The sequence below is a fragment of the Podarcis raffonei genome, chromosome 14, assembly GCF_027172205.1.
Source record: "Podarcis raffonei isolate rPodRaf1 chromosome 14, rPodRaf1.pri, whole genome shotgun sequence".
Lineage (NCBI taxonomy): Eukaryota > Metazoa > Chordata > Lepidosauria > Squamata > Lacertidae > Podarcis > Podarcis raffonei.
The window spans coordinates 25732452-25752777 of NC_070615.1; the positions used below are offsets into that span (position 1 = coordinate 25732452).

Genomic DNA, 20326 nt, shown 5'->3' on the forward strand with positions numbered 1-20326 from the left:
AGCGTGCAAGAATGGATGAATGCCCTTCTCTGATATAGTCTCCAGGGCCAGAGAAACAGGAACCCGCAAGCAGGTTTTGATGTTTCTTGATTCCAAGGAGCAGCTGTTCTTAGCACTCTGGTGCCTTCCAGATGTTCTGGACCACAGCTTCCACCAGACCCAGCTGTTGTTGTGATGGGAGGTGTCATCCAAAACACATAGAGGGCAACAGGTTGGCAAAATCTGTCTTGGAGGCTCCTATAGGGCTCATTGTGAATATAGATTGTTAGGTTTCAAGCCCAGAAAGGAAGATTCCTTAGCAATTCTTTATTTTCTGTCCTTGAAAAGGAGATATTCCGGGGGAAGGAAGCCTGAAATGACCGATGGTAACTCCAGAATGATTAGCGGTTGCATTTTTGAGACATAACAGGTTTCTCTTTAAATGACTTGTTGTGTAAATGTTTAAAGTACTTCCTGAAATTTATACAAACGCACTTGGTAGGCCTTCAGTCATGGTCGGAGCTGTTAGCTCCGCTATCTTTTCAGGACAGGCTGAGTAGTTTTGGGAACAACCCAAACACAGATCTTTCCAGAGGCTAATTTTGGACCCAATAGACTACACATTCTCTGAGAACCTTTCTTGCCCGTATTGGGACAAAGCAACCTTGGAGAGGCCTGCCTCAAGGCCATAAGGACTCCAGGGGTCTGGTGGTCTTGATTAGCTTGTGCTAACATTTGGCAGGGAACTCTTGTGCTCGCATATTCACTGTGCATCGTGGAGGCAGGTCCACTGGGGCAAATGGGGCCCTGCCCCACTGACCTCAGCCTGCCCTCAGCCAGCCACTCACTTACTGACCAGGGGGTGGCCCTGTCTGCCAGTTTCCTCCCTAGGCTTGGGCAATGTATTGATACATCATCCAGGTTTGAGGGCCAGATCGCAATGGTATTTTGACCCAGCAGTATATTGCGAGTGGGACTTGCCAGCTGTTGCCTTAGCTTCTCCGACCGAGTGGGCGAGCTGCCTCCTTCATCCCTGCGCCAGGTGTTGGCAGCAGTGACTTCACCCTGGTGCCTTTCAAGGCCAGCGGAAGTGTTCTTTCCTTTTCAACATGGTGATGTATCGCAATGATTAGCTGGTGATGCTTCACAACATTGAAAACCTGATATCGCTCAGCCCTGTTCCTCCCTCTTCATTCCAGGTGTCGCACTTGTAGATTTTAACAGTGAGGACAAAACTGGACTTAGTTGCTCTGGTGCTACCTACTCTCAGACTCCCTGTCTTCTGCCCCACCAGCCCAGCCCAGTGCCTCTGCCATTGCTTACTGGAGTTCACAGGGAATAAACTCCATTGGTTCCCCTTCACCCTTCCATAGCTGTGCTGCCTTTGACCCGGCAGTGGTGGGGTTTGGGGTCTCCGTACGTTTAAAGTTACCTTCTGTGTAAGCGTTGCAGCTGCTGAACTGGACTCTGGGAACCATAAAAGCATCTCCCAGGGGACGGGAAGGGCCACATCTCTTCATAGGGAACTTTTTTGGGGCCACATGTCATTGGCGAAAGTGGGTTCTATCCATGGACGTGCCCCCTACCCTTTGCATAATAGGCTGGATTGCAGGCACGCAAAGGCCAGTGGTTTCTGCACAAGCCACAAACACACCTCTTCAACCTCCATCCAGGAAAATGAGAGGCATTTTCACTTTCCAAGGACGCATTTTGGCCAGGCCAAAGTGCTCAAGGAACGTGTGCTTGCAAGCCCCTTCATTATAGTTGACGCTAATGCAGTTCTCGCCCCCTCTGGAAGTTTCCTTGTGCAGGAATTGGTTTCAGGCAATTTCCAGTGCCCCTCTCCTTCCCCACCAGCCCTAGGTGGCCGCAGCCCCCCTGCACTTTGCCACAGGACCGTGAAGTGACGAAGTGACAGACCGGACTCCTTTTTTCCATTACCGGGAGCCCTCGCTTCCGTCAAAGGGGAAAAAAAGACTCTGCACCTCCAAACACGTCGGCAACGAGTGCAGTTTCCATCTGGAAAGCCCTGGGGACTTCGCAGTAATTTGCCCGGTCATTTCATTCCCCTGAAATGTCAGCAGTTCTGAGCAGGGGCACCAAGGACCGTTCCTTTCTTGCAAGTGGAGCAGAGTCATAAAGCTTAAAAAATGAGCCTTTTTATTTTATTTTAAAAGCTGAGATTGAAGAAAGGGGTTGCGGGGAGAGAGGAAACGTGTTTATTTGCCCTGCAGAATATGACTTTGTATCGCTGTGAGATGATGGTGCATGAGGAATGTCAGTGGCGATTTGGAAGGCATTTCAAACGCATGGGCTCTGCGGAGGGAAGGCTGCATTTAAGTCCTGCACTCCCATAATGTTTTCTCCTGCTAAATCATTCCAATGTTCCCGCATTCCTTGCATTTCTCAGGGCACTGCTAGTTGTTGTTATTTTTAATATATTGTGGTAACCTCATGGCCCCTGCCGCATCTGAATGGTTTTCTTTGGAAGGTACCCGGTTTTGGAAACCGTTTTGGGACATTCAGAGGTTCTCTAGTCTGAGTTGGAGGGAGAGGCTGTGAGGTGTGTGTGTGTTTTCCTTTGCAAACAGCCAGTTACATTTTCCAGTCCTGTTGAAATTGCTCTGCAAACAGAGGACCCAATTCCTGCCCTCTCAGATGGTGGTATAAATGAACATAAGAGGCTGGTTGCTGAATCAGGCCAAAGACTCATCTAGGCCGGCATCCTGTTCTCACAGTGGCCTACCAGATGCCTCTGGCAAGCTCACAAAGAAATAGGTTGAGTGACTTGAGAAACGTTGGACCTAAATTGGGACTCACACTGTTTATCAACCAGGCAGAAAATGATAGCTGGCCAGTACCCTGATGTAATGGACAAATCTGACAGACTGCAATGCAAGCCTTACATCCGCAGTAGTCTTGCTATGTGGCTTTACGCAGGTCACTGTATCAGTTCCTCATCGGGGGATGGGGAACCTAAGTAGCCATGACCTACTTCACAGGGCTAGTTGTGAGGGCAAACACAACAGGGAATGTAAAAATTAAAGGACCATTGAAATAAGAGTCGGGTTTTTCCATTCAGTTATCCCTGCTTATTAAATATTCTCTCAATCCATACCAAAGTCCAGATTCTGCTACCTGCAGACCCACATTTCTGCAAATGGAATAAATTTATGCTAGTGTATCAAGGCTTTGCTGTACATTTTCCTTCTGTTTCTGTGCTAGAGAAAAGCGTAGACAAATTATAAACTAAGAATAGTGACATCTAGTGACAGAACATGGTATTAGCCCTGATGAGAGGGTTTGTTTTTTAAGGTCACATAGCAAAAAAGGAACATCCAAACAGGCTTTTCCTTTCACATTTACAGGCAAAAGGATCCTTCACACTTGCAGATTGCCTATCACCAAAGATCTGTTCCATGAATGATGCTCAGTCAGCTGCACTTTGCATACAGTGGAACCTCAGGTTGCGAACATGATCCGTGCGGCACGTTCGCAACTCACAGTGCCGCACATGCGGGTTGCAATTTGGTGCTTCTGCGCGAGCACCAAAACCTGGAAGTAACCCATTCTGGTACTTCCGGGTTAAGCGCGGTGTGCAACCCGAAATCTTGTAACCTGAAGCGTCTGCAACCCGAGGTACCACTGTATTTGGATTTGTACCATGCAAATTCAGATTAGGAGTTAAGAGTTCTCTTCTCTTTGCTTTATGAAATGGTCTCCATTTTCCCTATCCATTAAGCATGCTTCATTCTTTCCCGTCACAACAGCATCTCCCAACCTGGTGCCCTCCAGATGTTTTGCACCAGAACTCCCACCAGCCCCAGTCAGGGGCAATAGTTTCATCAGTACCAACCCAAAATTTAGTAATCCTGAACACTACTTTCCACAAGAGCAAGTGTGGAGTAATTAGTCAGATCAAATAAAACACTCAGCTGTGTTTTATTAGACTTAAGATCTCATTTGGCATCGGCGGAAAATGTTAGCACTTTATTGATTTATGGAGAGCACCTTCTGTTGCAAAGTGGCACATCAGAAGAGGAGGAGGGGAATTTAGAGGATAATGGTGGGCTGATGACTCTAAGAAGGAGAGGAAAAGCTGTTAAAAGAGAAGTATCCTCTGTCGCTTAGATGCCTCTCCAAAAGTCCGGTTCAAGTCACGAGTCCTGTAAATGTTTGAAATTGCCTTCTAATTTCCTTAGAAGGGAAACGGAAGAGAATGCAAATTAAAAGGGAGACTTTCTGCATGCAAAGTATGGGCTCTGTGATTGAACTGTGTGGGTTACCCAATAGCTTTTAAGAACTTAAGAGGAAACCTGTGATATCAGGCCAATGGCCCATCTAGTCCAGTGTCCTGTTCTCACAGTGGCCAACCCAATACTCCAGTGGGAAGCTTGCAAGCGGGACCTGAGTGCAACAGCCACTCTCCCCACCCGAATTTCCCAGGAACTGGCATTCAGAGGCACACCTCCTCAGATAGTGAAGGGAGAGCATAGACACCATGGCTAGTAACCATTGATTCCCTTATCCTCTGAGAATCTATCTAACCCTCTTTTCAAGCAGTGCAAGGTATGGCCTTCATTACCTCCTGTAGGAGTGAGTTCCATAGTTGAGCTATGCTCTGTGTGATGAAGTTCCCCCTCCCTTCTATGCTCTGAATCTTCCTACATTCAGCTTCATTGGATGCCCTAATAAGATGTTTAGGTAGAGGCTCCCCCCCCTCCCAAAAGTAGGAAGAGGCAACACATCTAGGGCCCAGAGCAAAAGATCCAGGACTCAGGCTCCTTGGGCCACCCCACCAGTGGCGTAGCGTGGGTTGTCAGCACCCAGGGCAAGGCAAGTAATTTGCGCCCCCTAACCCGTGGATTTTAGCACTCGAGTGCGAGCGCGCCTCCCCTGCACCCCCACGCTACGCCACTGCTTCAGGCCCCCCAATAAAACATTTGAGGGGGCCAGTCCCCCAGTTGATGGGCATTGCCAATGTGATCAACTATGCAGGGCGGGGCTTACCTGCCTCCCCCCCCCCAATATCATACTGTATTCACGTTGGCACCCCTGATGAACTCAGCGGGGCTTACTTCTGCCCCGCAAGCCTTTGCACCTCCGTGTCTCCTTTCCTCTCTATATGTAAGAGGGTGAAGGTCAGGCTGGCAGCGCAAATAAGGGCCCCGCTGCTGAAGGCCTCGCCCGCCATGACCTCCTGGTCCACGGGCAGGGCAAGAAAGTGCCTTTTCCTTGGTGGGGGAGTCTTAAATTTCAAACCATGATGATGATGATGATGATGATGAAGAATATCTAATGTGCGTGGTTTCTCTACCTCCACCGACGACTAGCCACGTGCGAGGAGGAAGGTGGGCTCCCTTCACCTCCCCGTCCCCTCAAGGGAAAGGGAAAACGACGTGAGGAAAAGCGACGCGGGACAGCGAGCGAGGTTCTCCTCAGAGCCTTTTCCCGCCGCCCCCTCGCAAGACAGCCCTGAAGCCGAGCGCGGAGTGAGGGGCGGGGCCCGGCGGAGTCTTGCTGCCCCCCAACGCCTCTCGAGGCGGCATGAGGAGCGCTGCGTCAAGGGCGCCTGCGGGCGCAGTGGCGGCTCCTGTCAGGGCACGAGGCGGGCCCAGCGCCTCTCCCCCACCCACCCCGTCCGCCCACCCATATCCCGCTCAGGAGGGGCCGGTGGGCTGGCAAGCGCCTCACAGCAGCAGCACCAGAGAGGGAAAGAAGTCCACCTCCCGCCACCGCCGCCTCTTCATCCCCAGCAGCAACTTCCCTGCCCGGCTCCCCGCCGCCGCCGCCTCCTTCTCTCCCTGCTTTGCAGTAGCAGCCGCCACCGCCACCGCTCCTCCTCTCCTCCCGGGGACGATGTTCTGGCTCCTCAGCGGCAGCTCCCGAGCCGTGTCCCCGCGGCGCCTCCACTCCCCCGGGCTCCCCTTCGCCGCCTGGCTCCTGCTGCACCATCTGGGGGCAGCGCCCATGGCCGGGGCTTCCTCCTTCCCGAGACATGGGGCTCTGCTATAGCCTGCGCCCGAGGCTCTTCGGCAACTCCGGAGGTGGCGAGCGCGCCCCCCCAGATGTTGCGCCCGGTGCGGCCAGCCCCCCCTGCACCCCCCACGCTACGCCACTGCACCCCACCTAACAAACTCATCTCTGCAATCATAAGGGTCAGGTGCTTGTTCATTTGAGGAGTGATGCTGAGATCCTCAGGCATCCAGTGGGTGAAATAGATAATATTCTGGAAGCTGGATAAAATGGCTTGTGTCCCAATCACAACCCCCTGTTGAATGGATCACAGAAAGGCTCTGCTTTAGAAATCTTGCTTTTGCTTTCTTGGTGATGCCTGTTTGTTCTCTGCACAGAGAATTACTGAGGGTTCTTGTGCTGTTTCCTGAAGTGCACAGTTTTATCCAGCTAGGGACGGCATGCGGATGTTTAGACCACGGAGGAAGTCAGCTTGCTGGTTTCTGAGCTCTGTATACAGTGGAGAGCCTTCCAAAATAACAGACTGTAGTCTTAAGTGCCAGGAAAATTGCAAGAAGCCAAGCCCAGTCTAAGCAAATAATTGGTGATGTGGGCTGCTGCTGCTCCTTCTTTTTCCCCTACCAATTTTGCATTTAACTCAGAAAGTTGGAAGGTTGTTTTTGTTAACTTTGGGAGAGCTGAAATCTTCTGCCAGGGTTGAAGCAATAAAGCATGCCCACTAGCAGCAGGCAATGAGCTGATAGCGAGTTGGTTTATTTTTAGGTGGCATTGTTTTGTGTGTTTGTGTGTGTGTGTGATTTTCCTTTGGTGAGGTTCCTCCTGGTCTTTTGGAGGGGAGCATTTGCACACTGCTGAGTCACTGGAAGGGATTGCATCCAGTTTTGTCACAACTGCCTTGAAAGAAGCAACCAGACTGATGGAAAGCATTATCAAACCGCCTTCTCGGCTTGCAGCAAACTAATTCTGTTTCCAGTGTGGTTGGGGCTTGAGGAGAGTAATTGAACCTGGGCTTCAATGTCCTGTTTGCACACCTGCTTCTGGCTCCTGGACTACCGTTTCAGCCCTTGCTGACTCTCTTTTGCACACTCCGTTTTTGTGTGCTTTTGGGCAGGCTGCTGAGCTGAGCAACTCTGGAGCTCACCCCTGTGGTCAAAAGCTTCTCCCCAGAGAGTTACACTCCTGGTCACTTGGTAAATTTGTTTCAGATGGCAATGGCGGCTTTGGAGAGACGGGACCTCCATCCTCTCTCTTTGCTTTCCGGTCTCTCTTTTTTATCTCCCCAGCAGGGAGGCTCTTCCTAATGTTATAATTACCTGCAAACATTGTGGTTCGTTGAGGTGGAGCTTGCAGGAGCCAGGGAGGGGGGGCAGGCGGTTATTTTATTTCAAGTCAGCTTGGAAGCCGGAGTCTGTTGCAGTCATGCCATCACCCTGAAAGCGGGGCTTAAATTACAGGCTTGACTGTGGCTTCCCCCCACCCCTTATTTTCTTGCAGAATTTGTGCCAAGTTGCAATTTACTTAATGAAATCCTGCTCTTTGGTTCGGTGGGGATATCTTTTGCAGATGTTGACTCAACTCAGCCCTTCCCCAAGCTGGTGCCCTCCTGATGTTCCAGACCACGACTCCCATCAGCCCCCGCTGCCAGCACTGCCGTGATGTTGAGGGGGTTGATGGGAATCACAGCCCAAAACATCTGGAGGGTGCCAGCTTAGAGATGGGCTGATTTAATCCCATGTTTGTGTGTGCTTGCTCCCCCCCCCCTTGCACTGTTTTTTAAAAATGTGAACCGTGCAGTTTTGTTTCCGGCTTTGTTTTGTTCCTAACAGTGTTGCGATGGCCGCCACCAACTCTGTCTGTGTGCGGGGGGAGAAAGTGGCTGTCACGTCCTGCCTAGCTTCTCTTCTCTTGCTCCCCCCCCCCAAAAAAAAATTGATAGGACCTCTTAAGGAAATAAACCTTAGAGAATAAGAACTTTGACATATGCCGTCACAGATCTTTATGTACCCTGCCGATTTGTAATGGCCAAACAGATCAGATGTCTCTCTCACACACCCCTTTTCTGGTTTTCCTTTGCCTCTGGTGTTGGTTTTGGTGTGGGAAGGGGTTGCTTTCCTTAGGCCTTCGGTTCACCCCTCTTCTTCTGCCAAAGCTGCACTGAGGTCACAGGATCACAGCCCTGCAAAAGCCCTCATCCAAAATAGCACTGCGTTGTTGTTGTTTGTTGTTGTTGTTGTTGTTGTCATTCCTTTTGTAAATTTCCTTAATCGCCATTACAGTGGTACCTCTGGTTAACAACTTAATTCGTTCTGGAGGTTCGTTCTTAACCTGAAACTGTTCTTAACCTGAAGCACCACTTTAGCTAATGGGGCCTCCCGCTGCCACCGTACCGCAGTGGCGCAATTTCTGTTCTTATCCTGAAGCAAAGTTCTTAACCCAAGGTACTGTTTTTGGGTTAGCGGAGTCTGTAACCTGTAGCGACTGTAACCCGAGGTACCACTGTACTAACAACCCCAAAGTGCGGTAGCATTGTACCGTATGCAAAGCAAGCAAGCAAGCAATGAAAACAATAAGAGAAAGAAATGACGACACGCCGTTTCAAATCAAGACACCTCTCTTTCCCGAGATGACTTGGATGGCGAATGTTGAGCATCCAAGTCCGAAGCATAGGAAATAAAATCCCACCAGCAGTTTTTGAAATTAGCCAGGCGCCAAGCGCATTTTGCTACTAACACAGATCCAGTTACGACTTCGTGGAGCTTTCTGGGCATCAGGTTGGCATCCACAGTTTAAAAACCTATGTCTTAGTCTATACCATTTCCACCTCCACTGTGGAAATGTGTGTGTGTTTCTCATTCTTGCATACTGGGACAAGTGAATTGTTGTAAGAGCAAGTTACACTCAAACAATGTGGCTGAGATAATAGAATCATAGAATTGTAGCGTTGGAAAGGGATCCCAGGGGTCATTTAGTCAAACCACCTGGCGAATAGGCATTCCGTTGTGTGGCGATTGTAACCAAGATTTGAGCTGCCATTTGGCACCTAGCTTATATACCTGAGTTTCTAACACTGCCCACCAGATGACATAAAAGCAACCTGGATCCTTCATCCCTCTGGAGATGTGCAGTTTATGTATTACTTTTTTCTGCAGTAGCCAAAGTCTTGTACCACAAATGTAGATCTTTCAAGACTACGGGGCTATTGAAATCCTATCTGCCGCTCACATCCATGTCACAAGCTCTTTAGAGCAGCAAGCTTTCATGTTGTCTCTCTACATTTTCAGTAATGATGGTTGTGCCAGTTTTTTGGACAATCTCAGCTACCCAGCTTCATTCTGGCAGTGGGGTGGCCTGGCTCCCTGTTTGCTGGGTTGCCTGTTGAGGTGTTTTGTCTGTTACGGGGGCAGGGAACTTCTGTCAGCCTGAGGGCCACACTCCCTTGCAGGCAAGCTTCTGGGGGCCGCATGTGAGTAGCAGTGGGCAGGACCAGAGGCAAAAAGTCGGTCAAGCAGAAGATGGGATTTTTGTAATGGGCTATTTTCCAGGGTGAGCCGGTGTAGTATAAAGCCTAAGAGCAGGGGTAGGCAACCTAAGGCCCGTGGGCTGGATGCGGCCCATTCGCCTTCTCAATCTGGCCCACGGATGGTCCAGGAATCAGCGTGTTTTTACATGAGTAGAATGTGTCCTTTTATTTAAAATGCATCTCTGGGTTATTTGTGGGGCCTGCCTGGTGTTTTTACATGAGTAGAATGTGCCCTTTTATTTAAAATTAATATCTGGGTTATTTGTGGGGCCTGTCTAGTGTTTTTACACGAGTAGAATGTATGCTTTTATTTAAAATGCATCTCTGGGTTATTTGGGGGGCATAGGAATTTGTTCATATTTTTTTCCAAAATATAGTCCAGCCCACCACATGGTCTGAGGGACAGTGGAGCGGCCCACGGCTGGAAAAGGTTGCTGACCCCTGCCTAAAAGTGTTGCTTGCATCCTCCGGAGACATCCACAGCCAAAAGGGGATTTGATCCCAGGCTCTGTCTTCCTTCATCCTGTTCTAAACTCTCAAGGCCAGCCTGATGCCTCCCAGATGTTTTGGGCTATAGCTCCCAAACAGGCTGGGACTTGTGGGAGTTGTAGTTTAAACCGTCTGGGGAGCGCCAGGTGGTCACAGGCCATTTTGGCATTCCTAGTAAAACCTCACGCCTCTCTTCAAGGCCTCTCCCCCTTCCCCTGTTTTTACCTGTGTGCTTTCCATCAGAAAATGCAAAAGGTGGGGGAAAAGTCTGTAGAGTTTGGGGTTTCTTTGTTGTGGGTAACAAGCTGTGAATGTTCTCCGCTAGGTCTTGCGGTTGCGTTATTATCAGAAGCGTAGGGCAAACGATGCCCACTGCCTCAGCCAGTGCAGGAAGTGGTGAGACTTGCCAGGAATGTAACTTGCACCCTCAAGATTAATTAATAACCAGCGCTGGCTTTGGGCCACGCTCCAAGGATCAGGGAGAGATAAAGCCAGCAAAAGCGGGCAGGCAGGGGAATGCTTTTCTAAGAAGGGCATTTAAAAAGGAGCTGGTGAGTTCTGTCTTTTAAAAATGAAATAGCACGGCAGTGCTTAGTTTTTGTAGAACCACTGCATGTTATTTTCCACTTCTGCTCTGAGGCCAGAGGATAAAACGTTTGCACAGATCCATTGTGTTGGGGACACCCTCCTGTGGCTAAGGGGTCCTCTGCAATCAGCCGAGGCTCACAGTTTAATCCAACCTTCACCAACATGATACCACCTGGATGTCTCGGACTACAACTCCCATTAGCCCACAAGGGCCAGTGCGTCTCAGTTCCTGTGCCATATAGCTGGCTGGGGATGATGGAAGTTGTAGTCTGGGGGGCACCAGGTTGGTGAAGGCTGCTCTAGTCACATGTTGCTTGTCTCTCTACTGTCAGAGCACTGATCTGTTGGTGGAAGCACCAATGATCTTAAACGTAATAGTGATGCGAAGCCTTGCAAAGCATTTCAGCGTTGCCAAACCATCCTGTAACCACACTTCTGAAACTAGGGGTGTGTGGACAACCCTACCCTCGGGAGATTTGCTTTCTGGCTTCCCTATAATCCCTGAGTTTCCCCCCGCCCCACAAGAGGTACCTCTGAAGTCCTTTTGACTTTTTTCCTTTGGCAAAATTTGGGGGGCAGCTCTTACGGAAACCACGATTGCCGTGGGCCCTCTCTGTGTGTGTCCTCCGCCCATGCACTCAACCTTAAGGAGCAACATAAAGGGGCGGGGAGGGGTCTTTCGAGGGAGGGGTGTGGGGAGTAAAGCGAGCTGACGGCTGACTTAACTCCGAAGGTATGTCTCTGAAGAGTTGGCTTGTACAAACAAGCAGTTTGGGGCTGTGAAAGCGCTGCTCCAACAATGGCCCCCCCCAACCTGTCACGGATCGCCTGTCTTGGGACCCGCCAATCTCGCCTCCTGCATAATAATGAAATAAGGAGGGAGGGAAAGCTTTTGAGGAGGGAGGGAGGGAGCTGGCGGAGTTGGTTGCAGGCCATGCCTCTTGCAAGTTTTCCACCACCAGATAAGTCCCTAGCTCTCCATTGGAGCTCTTAATGTAATGGGATAGTTCTGGAGGCAGGGTTTAGCTCTGTTTTATAGTGATGCATTCCAGCTGAAACTTGTAAGGCTGAGGTATTTTAAGTATACTGGCTTGATGAAAATGATTCGAAGCAGTGTTGGGGCAGGATGCGGGAGGGGGGCAGCGGAGGTTGACGACTACATTTTCTGGCTTTAGAGTACCATTTTCTGCAGGGGGAATTTTACTTCTTCCTTACTCAGCTACTTCTTACTGAGGATATTCGTCGTGGGCTGGTCCTTATGAATGAGAAATTATGCAGCATGGTCTCTAGAGCAAAAGAAGGGTCACGGAATAAATTTCAGAGTGGTTGGATGCAGGGATGTGATGCCCTGCACAGTCCCTTGATTCGCCTTATGATGAGCAAAATCAGAATACATTGTGCAAAAGTTTTGTAGTTTAAAGAAACACAGGCTAGAAAGGCAAAGCATTCAGATTTGCTCCATCTGATGTGTGTGGGTCTCAGTCGTTCCCAGAATCCCACTTACCTTTGCCGATAATTGTTGTTGTTGTTTAGTCGTTTAGTCGTGTCCGACTATTCGTGACCCCATGGACCAGAGCACGCCAGGCACTCCTGTCTTCCACTGCCTCCCACAGTTTGGTCAGACTCATGTTTGTAGCTTTAAGAACACTGTCCAACCATCTCGCCCTCTGTCGCCCCCTTCTCCTTGTGCCCTCCATCTTTCCCAACATCAGGGTCTTTTCCAGGGAGTCTTCTCTTCTCATGAGGTGGCCAAAGTATTGGAGCCTCAGCTTCAGGATCTGTCCTTCCAGTGAGCACTCAGGGCTGATTTCCTTAAGAATGGATAGGTTTGATCTTCTTGCAGTCCATGGGACTCTCAAGAGTCTCCTCCAGCACCATAATTCAAAAGCATCAATTCTTTGGCGATCAGCCTTCTTTATGGTCCAGCTCTCACTTCCATACATCACTACTGGGAAAACCATAGCTTTAACGATATGGACCTTTGTTGCCGAGAATTAGAGTTGTCTAAATGCAGGGCAAAATTAAATAAAGAAGCAAGGATTGTGTGTGGTGTCAATTAAAAGGGGATTCGGACAGTAAGAAGTCCAATCTGGAGGATACCTCTGAGAGCTGCTCTGCTATTTTTAAAAACAGTAAGAACATAAGCAGAGCCTTGCTGGATTCAGACCAAGGCTGAGCTAGTCCAGCATCCTGTTCTCACGGTGGCCAGCCAGATAGCTGTGGGAGACCCATGAGGAGAACCTGAACATAGGAACACCCTCTGCCCCTGTGGTTTCCAGCAACAGGTATTCATAAACATTATTCTCCCTGCTGAAGAGCATAGAGCCATCGTGGCTGGTAGCCATTGATAGCCTCCTCCTCAATGAATTGGTCCAAACTTCCTTTAAAGGTAAAGGGACCCCTGACCATTGGGTCTAGTCATGGCTGACTCTGGGGTTGCGGTGCTCATCTCGCTTTATTGGCTGAAGGAGCCGGCGTACAGCTTCCGGGTCATGTGGCCAGCATGACTAAGCCGCTTCTGGCAAACCAGAGCGGTACCTATTTATCTACTTGCACTTTGGCGTGCTTTTGAACTGCTAGGTTGGCAGGAGCAGGGACTGAACAACGGGAGCTCACCCCGTCGTGGTGATTTGAACCGCCGACCTTCTGATCGGCAAGTCCTAGGCTCTGTGGTTTAACCCATAGCGCCACCCGCGTCCCTAAGCTTCCTTTAATGCCATCTATATTGGGGGGGGGGTTAGGTTGAGAGCGGGTGTCCAGCCCGAGGCCAGCCAGTGAGCTTCATGGCAGAGTGGAGATATGAACTCTGGTCCTAGTAGAGCACTGTAGCAACTACACAACACTGGGAAGTCGTGTCCTTCATCCCAGATCTTCATGTCAGTTGACGGAGGGAGTTGTCTTATTCCAGGCAGGTTGCAAGCAACCCTTATATCCTGCATGGTTTTCAGGGATGAAAACGCTACCGTTTGTCAAAGTGGAGAGAAGCCCCTTTTTTTTTGGCCAACGGGCTCAGCATTTATTATCATCAGGTGACATCTGAATGACATCCTTTTCCCCCCACAAGGAAGTTGCCCGTGGAATTTTTTGCAAGGACCACAAAGCCACATGTTGCTTTCTGAGCCCAAAGCAAACCGGTTGGAGGCAGGTGGCCGAGTTCCAGGGGTCTGGCTGGAAGCCCTAAGTTACGTGACATCCATGTCTCTTCCGCCGCCCCCACCCCATCCCTCCAGTCAATGTTATTTCCCTTGAATGGGTTTCAGAGTTCAACAGGAACTGCATCTTCCTCCACAAGGTTGGGCAATTAAGCTGCCTTCGGGTTTTCGAATCCTTCCCCTCAGAGCGGAGGCTAAGTGCTGGGTCTCAAAGGGACACCTCCTTTGGAAAACTGGAAAATCTGAGGTGCTTTTGTTTTCCTTCCTCCTAGAAAGAATACATTTTTATTTCCTCTAGATTCCACAATTATATCTATCAACACATGCACACTGAGAGACATATATATATATATGCACATATACAGGTGAGCAGCCTGTTCTAGATGGGGGTTGCACTCCCCCCCCAAAAAAATGGCTTTGCCATCTTGAGGTGTTTATTGATACAGCAACGGAATTAGTAGCTCAAGTGACCTCTGTGGCTCAACGTGGCTTTTATCAGCTGATCTGCAACCTGTCATCTTACCTGGATGGTGATACCTTGGCTCCTATTCCCCATGTTCTGATAACGTCCCGTTTAGACTCTTGCATTATACATGGGGCAGCCTTTAAGAAAGGTCTGGAGACTGCAAGGGGTTCAGAGCAGGGATGTGAGATTAAGTGGGTCGACTTATAGCACCTGTGCTTCGCCAGCTCTGCTCTCTCCCCATCACCACCTCAGTCTGTTTCCAGCTCATCATTTTAAAGTGCTGACTTTATCTCATTTAAAGCTGTAAGCCAGTGGTTCTCAAAGGCTTGGTTCCCTAAACCCATCCCCAGTGTCTGCTGCTCTACCCTATAAAGAGCATTATTCACAATAGTGGTCTGCACGACTCACTAAGGAAGATAACAACACAATAACATTCAAAACAGCAGCAGTGAATTTCGCATTTATTCAAAATCCAGTCAAAACTATTTAATTGAATTAATCCAACAACATTGATGAACTTGGTCCAGTGGTGCCAGCTTTTAGAAGTCTTGGTAGCCATTTACACCTCCAGTGTCCCCCTCAGTACCCCACCCCTCAGGGAGCAGTACCACCCACTTGGAGAACCACTGCTGTTGGTAACTTGGGAACAGGCCAAAGTCACTTTCTGCAATAGTTAGGCTACCCAAACCTTTGGGGGCCCCCACTAAATGAAGCCAGCTGGGCAGCCGTCAGCAGTGGCACCCCAGTTGGAATAGTCTGTGCAGGGAGGTTCTCCTGGGGGCCAACTTTCCATCTTTTCGTTCACCCTTTCTGGTCACCCAGGTCTTTTAAATCAATTAGGTCACTCAAGCCTCTGTCTTTTAAATGCATTTAATTTTGGGAGTTGCTGCCAGGCCTGCTTTGTTGTGTTTCTGCAGTTCCCCACCCCCACAAAATCATTTCCCATTTTTCTGTGTGTTCCATTTGTTTGTTGTTGTTTCACTTGTTTATCATGAACTGTCCAAATAAACCCCACGTCAAAGGGATCACAGCTCAGGGCAAACTGATGTACCAAACTATCGGGAAATTATTAACACAAGCAAATGAGCCAAAGAAGAAAAGCTGTTTTCATGTATGCACTTAAAAAAAAAAAAAGAACACCCCCCCCCCCGCGACTGCTACTCTTAAGAATCCCCAAGGGCTTGGTTGATTGACAAAACATGAAACCATTTTCTTGCACCAGCCGGATTACAGTGGTACCTCGCAAGACGAAATTAATTCGTTCCGCGAGTTTTTTCTTCTTGCGAGTTTTTTGTCTTGCGAAGCACGGTTTCCCATAGGAATGCATTGAAAATCAATCAATGCGTTCCTATGGAAACCGCCTTCAGACCAGGTCCGGGGACAGTCTGTCCCTCTTCTGAAGGCTGGGGGGGGGGGGACAAGGGCTTTTCTTCCCACCGCCAGCCTTCAGAAGGCTGTTCTGAAGGCTGGCGGTGGGAAGAAAAGCCCTTCTCCCCACCTCCCGCCCCGCAAGCTCCGGGGACAGGAGGGCTTTGCTGCCGACCGCCAGCATTTTAAAAGCCCCTGGGACAGCGGAGACTTCTCCGCTGTCCCGGGGCGATTTTAAAATGCTGGCGGGCGGCAGCAAAGCCTCCACTGTCCCGGGGCAATTTTAAAATGCTGGTGGGCGGCAGCGAAGCCTCCGCTGTCCCGGGGCGATTTTAAAATGCTGGCGGGTGGCAGCGAAGGCTTCGCTGTCCCGGGGCGATTTTAAAATGCTGGCGGGCGGCAGCGAAGGCTTCGCTGTCCCGGGGCGATTTTAAAATGCTGGCGGGCGGCAGCGAAATCTCCGCTGTCCCGGGGGCTTTTAAAATGCTGGGGGTCGGCAGCGAAGGCTTCGCTACCGCCCGCCAGCATTTTAAGATCGCCCAGGACAGCGGAGAAGTCTCCGCTGTCCCGGGAAGGCAGGCGGGGGGGAGCAAAGAGTTTTGCCCCCCGCCGGCCTTCAGAAGAGGTCCAGGACCTCTTCTGAAGGCCGGCGGTGGGCAAAAGTCTTTGCTCCTGACCGCCTGCCTTCCCGGGATAGCGGAGAAGCGCAGCGCGTTTCTCCGCTATCCCGAACGGCTTTTGAAGGCAGGCGGGGGGGAGCAAAGACTTTTGCCCACCGCCGGGTCCAGGACCTCTTCTGAAGGCCGGCGGTGGGCGAAAGTCTTTGCTCCCGACCGCCAGCATTTTAAAAGAGGTCCCCGGAGATTTCCCTATGGGCTTTCTTCTTGCGAAGCAAGCCCATAGGGAAATTCGTCTGGCGAAGCACCTCGAAAAACGGAAAACTCTTTCTTCTTGCGAGTTTTCCGTCTTGCGAGGCATTCGTCTTGCGAGGTACCACTGTATTAAGCCTGTTGCATTGTCTGGCTGAGAGGTGGGGAAAGCACCATTATCTCCACCCCCCCTCCCTTCCCTTTCTCCCCTTTTAAAATTGTAGAGTTACAACTCTCAAGTTAAAACTCTCTTTTAACAAAGCTGCACAGTTCCAGAGATTGTTCTCCAGGCAAGCGGGGTCTATATTTCCCCTGCCAGTGAAATTTGAGAATGAAAGGGGAAGGTGGGGGCAGTGTGGAGTGGGGCGGGGCAGGGGCACTAGGCCCCTCTTTTTGAAATCCGGTGAGTCAATGGAATCTCTCAAGCAAAATGATGGCATCAGCCTGTGTGCGAGTTAATCAGACTTGAAGGTATGAAGGCAGAGGGGTCAGGAGGCCGCCGTCTTGTGATAGATTGTCAGGGAGCTGAATACCAGCTCCTTGCCAGGTCCGTAGCTCCGCCCTGAGCAGAGAATCCTGGCCTGGTGCTGCACAGCCACAGTGGTGGAGCCAAGTCCGGCCAGAGCTGGAGAGACCAGTCCCCACACGCAGGAGCAGGCAGAGAATCATTGTTTGCCTTCTGATTCTATGTTTGCTTACCAATCGAAGCCTGGCATTTCTAAGTGGCTGAGCCCCATTTGGCCAGGGAAATGGCGGGGGGGACACTTTCAGAAAGGAAGGGGCTCCCATCTCTTCGACAGAGTTCCTTGGAGGAGGAGGGAAAGCATTTTGGAGAGTTCCGGGAAAATGTTTCCATAGGAATTCTCCAAAACGTTTGGGTTGGAATATTTATCAGACTCCAGGGTTATCTCTGGCATTCTTTCTGAACTGTAGTTTGAAGCAGAATAGAAGGCGACAGCCAGCTCTTTTGGTCGGGGAAGAAAGTGGCGGGGATTGTGGATTTTCACTGAACTTTGGTGGCAGTGGGTGAGAATCTTTGAGACTCCAGAGGAGTCATGATGGCTTGAACTTGCCTTGGCCCTTCCACTGCCCTCTGGCAGACTCTCCTTCCAGCCTAGTGCCATCCAGATGTTTTGGAATCTGCCTCACATCAGCCTTGGTCAGCGCTTGACAGCTATCTTGGCTGGGGCTGGTGGGAGGCAGATTCCAAAACATCTGGAAGGTACCAAGGACCTTGGATCAATCTTAGCCAGCCTTGTGCCCACCAGGTTGGATGCCTGAAGACTCTTGGGATTAGCTGTGATTCCTGCATTGCGGAGGGTTGGCTGGATGATCCCTTGGAACCCTTCCAACACTCCCATTCTTTGAAGAAGAACAAAACAAACAAAAAAGGGAACTGGGTTACCCGGGGCTGTGGGGCACAGAGCCTGGGATTCTGTGTACGTACAGTAACTGCCCTGGAACAGTATAGGTGTTCTCCCACATTCCAGAGCAAACATGGGGAGCAAAGAATGAATCAAAGTAGAGTTGTAGAGTTGGAAGGGACTGCAAGGGCCATCTAGTCCAACCCTCTGCAATGCAGGGACCTTCTTGCCCAACGTGGAGCTCGAACCCCTAACCCAAGATTAAGTTCTGACTGAGCTGTCTTGGGGCTATGAAGATGTGTGCAATATTGACCACCGCAGTGGCTAGCCGTGTAAAACCTCTGGATTGTGCTGGACTTCCACCCACAGCTGGTTAATGGAGCCAGGTCTCTTGTCTTCCAAGCTTTCGCTGCTGACTAGAGTAAGCTTCTTGTGGCATCTGCAAGCTTGCAGACTCTTGGATGCAGAGGAACACGGGAAGCTGCCTTTTACTGAGTCCATCTAGTTCAGCATTGTCTACACTGGCAGAAGCTCTCTGGGATTCCCAGACAAGGGATATTTCTCAGTTCTAGCTGGAGATGCTGTGACTTATCTGAGTGGCTCTTCCTGAGCTAGGAACAGTGATGTTTGGCACAGGGGGTGGAGTGGGGGGTGGGCAGCCTTAAGCCTCCTTAACAGAGTCGGGGAAATAAATCCTCTGAGCACTTGAGAGGCAGGAGATGCTGGGCGTGTGCAGAACTTGAGTGTGGTTCAGCTGTGGCAGCAGAAAAGAGCCGAGCGAAAGGCGGGGCAGCCAGGGAATTGACGCAGATAGGGTGCTTGCAGGAGGACTTTCTGTTTATTTTACGGTCATCCTTGGAATCCCCCGAATGGTTTTTTTTGGAAAAGAGCCTGCTGAGCTCTCCAGATTACATGTTTTGAAAGCAGCTTCACCTTTCCAGGGCCCCTTTCAAGGATGTCGATTCCTGGGCTGCGCAGTTTTGCAAGTGGGGCAATGGGAGGCAACCCTTGGGTTATCGCTCTGCCTCTGTTTCCTGGGGCCGTGGAATAGGGGCAGGGAAAGGAACCGGGGGGGGAGGGGGGATTTTCCCAATGCTCCTTTCTAAGCCCTAAATCTTTGATTGTCACTAACGCAGCCCTGTTGAAAGTCCAGTTGAACTGGTTTGCAAATTGCACACACAAAATCCTGAGCGCCTTTGGGATAAGCTGCATTTGGGTGACGGAGGTCCACTTCTGACGCCAGTTGGACACGCAGCATGAAGTTTGCTGCTTTGGAAACTAACCTGCCCTTTCTGCGTCTCCTCTTCTCCTTAGATGCCAGCATGTCCCCTGACGCAATTAAGCAAAGCCATTGGTGCAACGTCGCCTACTGGGAGCACCGGACGCGCGTCGGGCGCCTCTACACTGTGTACGAACAGTCCGTCAGTATCTTCTATGACCTACCTCAAGGAAATGGCTTCTGCCTGGGACAGCTGCAGCTGGAGAACAGGAACGAGACTGTCCGCCGGACTCGAAGTAAGATTGGATATGGGATTTTGCTCAGCAAGGAGCAGGACGGCGTGTGGGCCTACAACCGCAGCGAGCACCCGATCTTCATCAACTCCCCGACACTGGACATTCCCAACTGCCGGACTCTCATCGTGCGCAAAGTGATGCCTGGCTACTCGATCAAGGTCTTCGACTACGAGAAGTCTTGCCTCTTGCAGCACGCCACGGACTTGGGGTACCCTGACGGGCCTTTTGACCCTAACAGTGTCCGGATCAGCTTTGCAAAAGGCTGGGGCCCTTCCTACTCCAGACAGTTCATCACCTCCTGCCCCTGCTGGCTGGAGATTTTGCTCAACAACCACAGATAGTTGCTCCAGCCTTGGAGGAGGAGGAGGAGGAGGAGGAGAGCCTAGCGGGACACGAGACTTACCCCCAAATATCATCTACCTAGATTTAATATAAAGTTTTATATATTATATGAAAATATATATTATACTTGTAATTATGGAGTCATTTTTACAATGTAATTATTTATGTATGGTGCAATGTGTATATGGACAAAAAAAGGAAAATGCACTTTGGCTTAGAGGTCTTTCAATACAGTTGTGTTTGTTTTTAAGGAGGAAAAAAATTATACAGCAAAAATTGGAAGTAGCGCCATGTTTGGGCTGTATAGTTTTTTATATTAAAAAAAATAGTAATACCCAGGGGAAAAAAAAGCTAATACCGGACACTCGTTGATAATAAAGTATTTGCATTATAGGTTTTGCCCTCCTGCCCCAAAGTGTCTAATTTTTAAAAAACTAAAGGAAGAATATGTAAGGAGACGTACTTCTAGGATATGAACAAAAAGGGATTTTGGAGTCCAAAGTGGAGCTGAGAAGTTTGCGTTTGCAAGTTTTTCTCTCTCCACTCCCCAAACCTAACAGTTGTTTTACCTGGGTGGCCCTAGTTACCCTTAAACAATGATAATCAAGAACACGGAGAATTCTGCTGTATACAATCATACAGAAACCAGCCTCTTGTCGTGTTGCAGCCTGCAGATCAGGGGTCAGCAACCTTTTTCA

At 49.9% G+C, this 20326-nt stretch overlaps 1 protein-coding gene across 1 annotated transcript in view; it reads left to right on the forward strand.

The window, feature by feature from the left end:
* Window positions 1-20021, forward strand: part of SMAD6 (SMAD family member 6) — a 58558-nt gene extending 38537 nt beyond the window's left edge. The window contains exon 4 of the mRNA XM_053364055.1: window positions 19086-20021. Within this exon, the coding sequence (XP_053220030.1) occupies window positions 19086-19627 (542 nt within the window). The 3' untranslated portion in view covers window positions 19628-20021. The remainder of the gene's footprint in view (window positions 1-19085) is intronic.
* The last annotated feature ends 305 nt before the right edge of the window (window positions 20022-20326 follow it).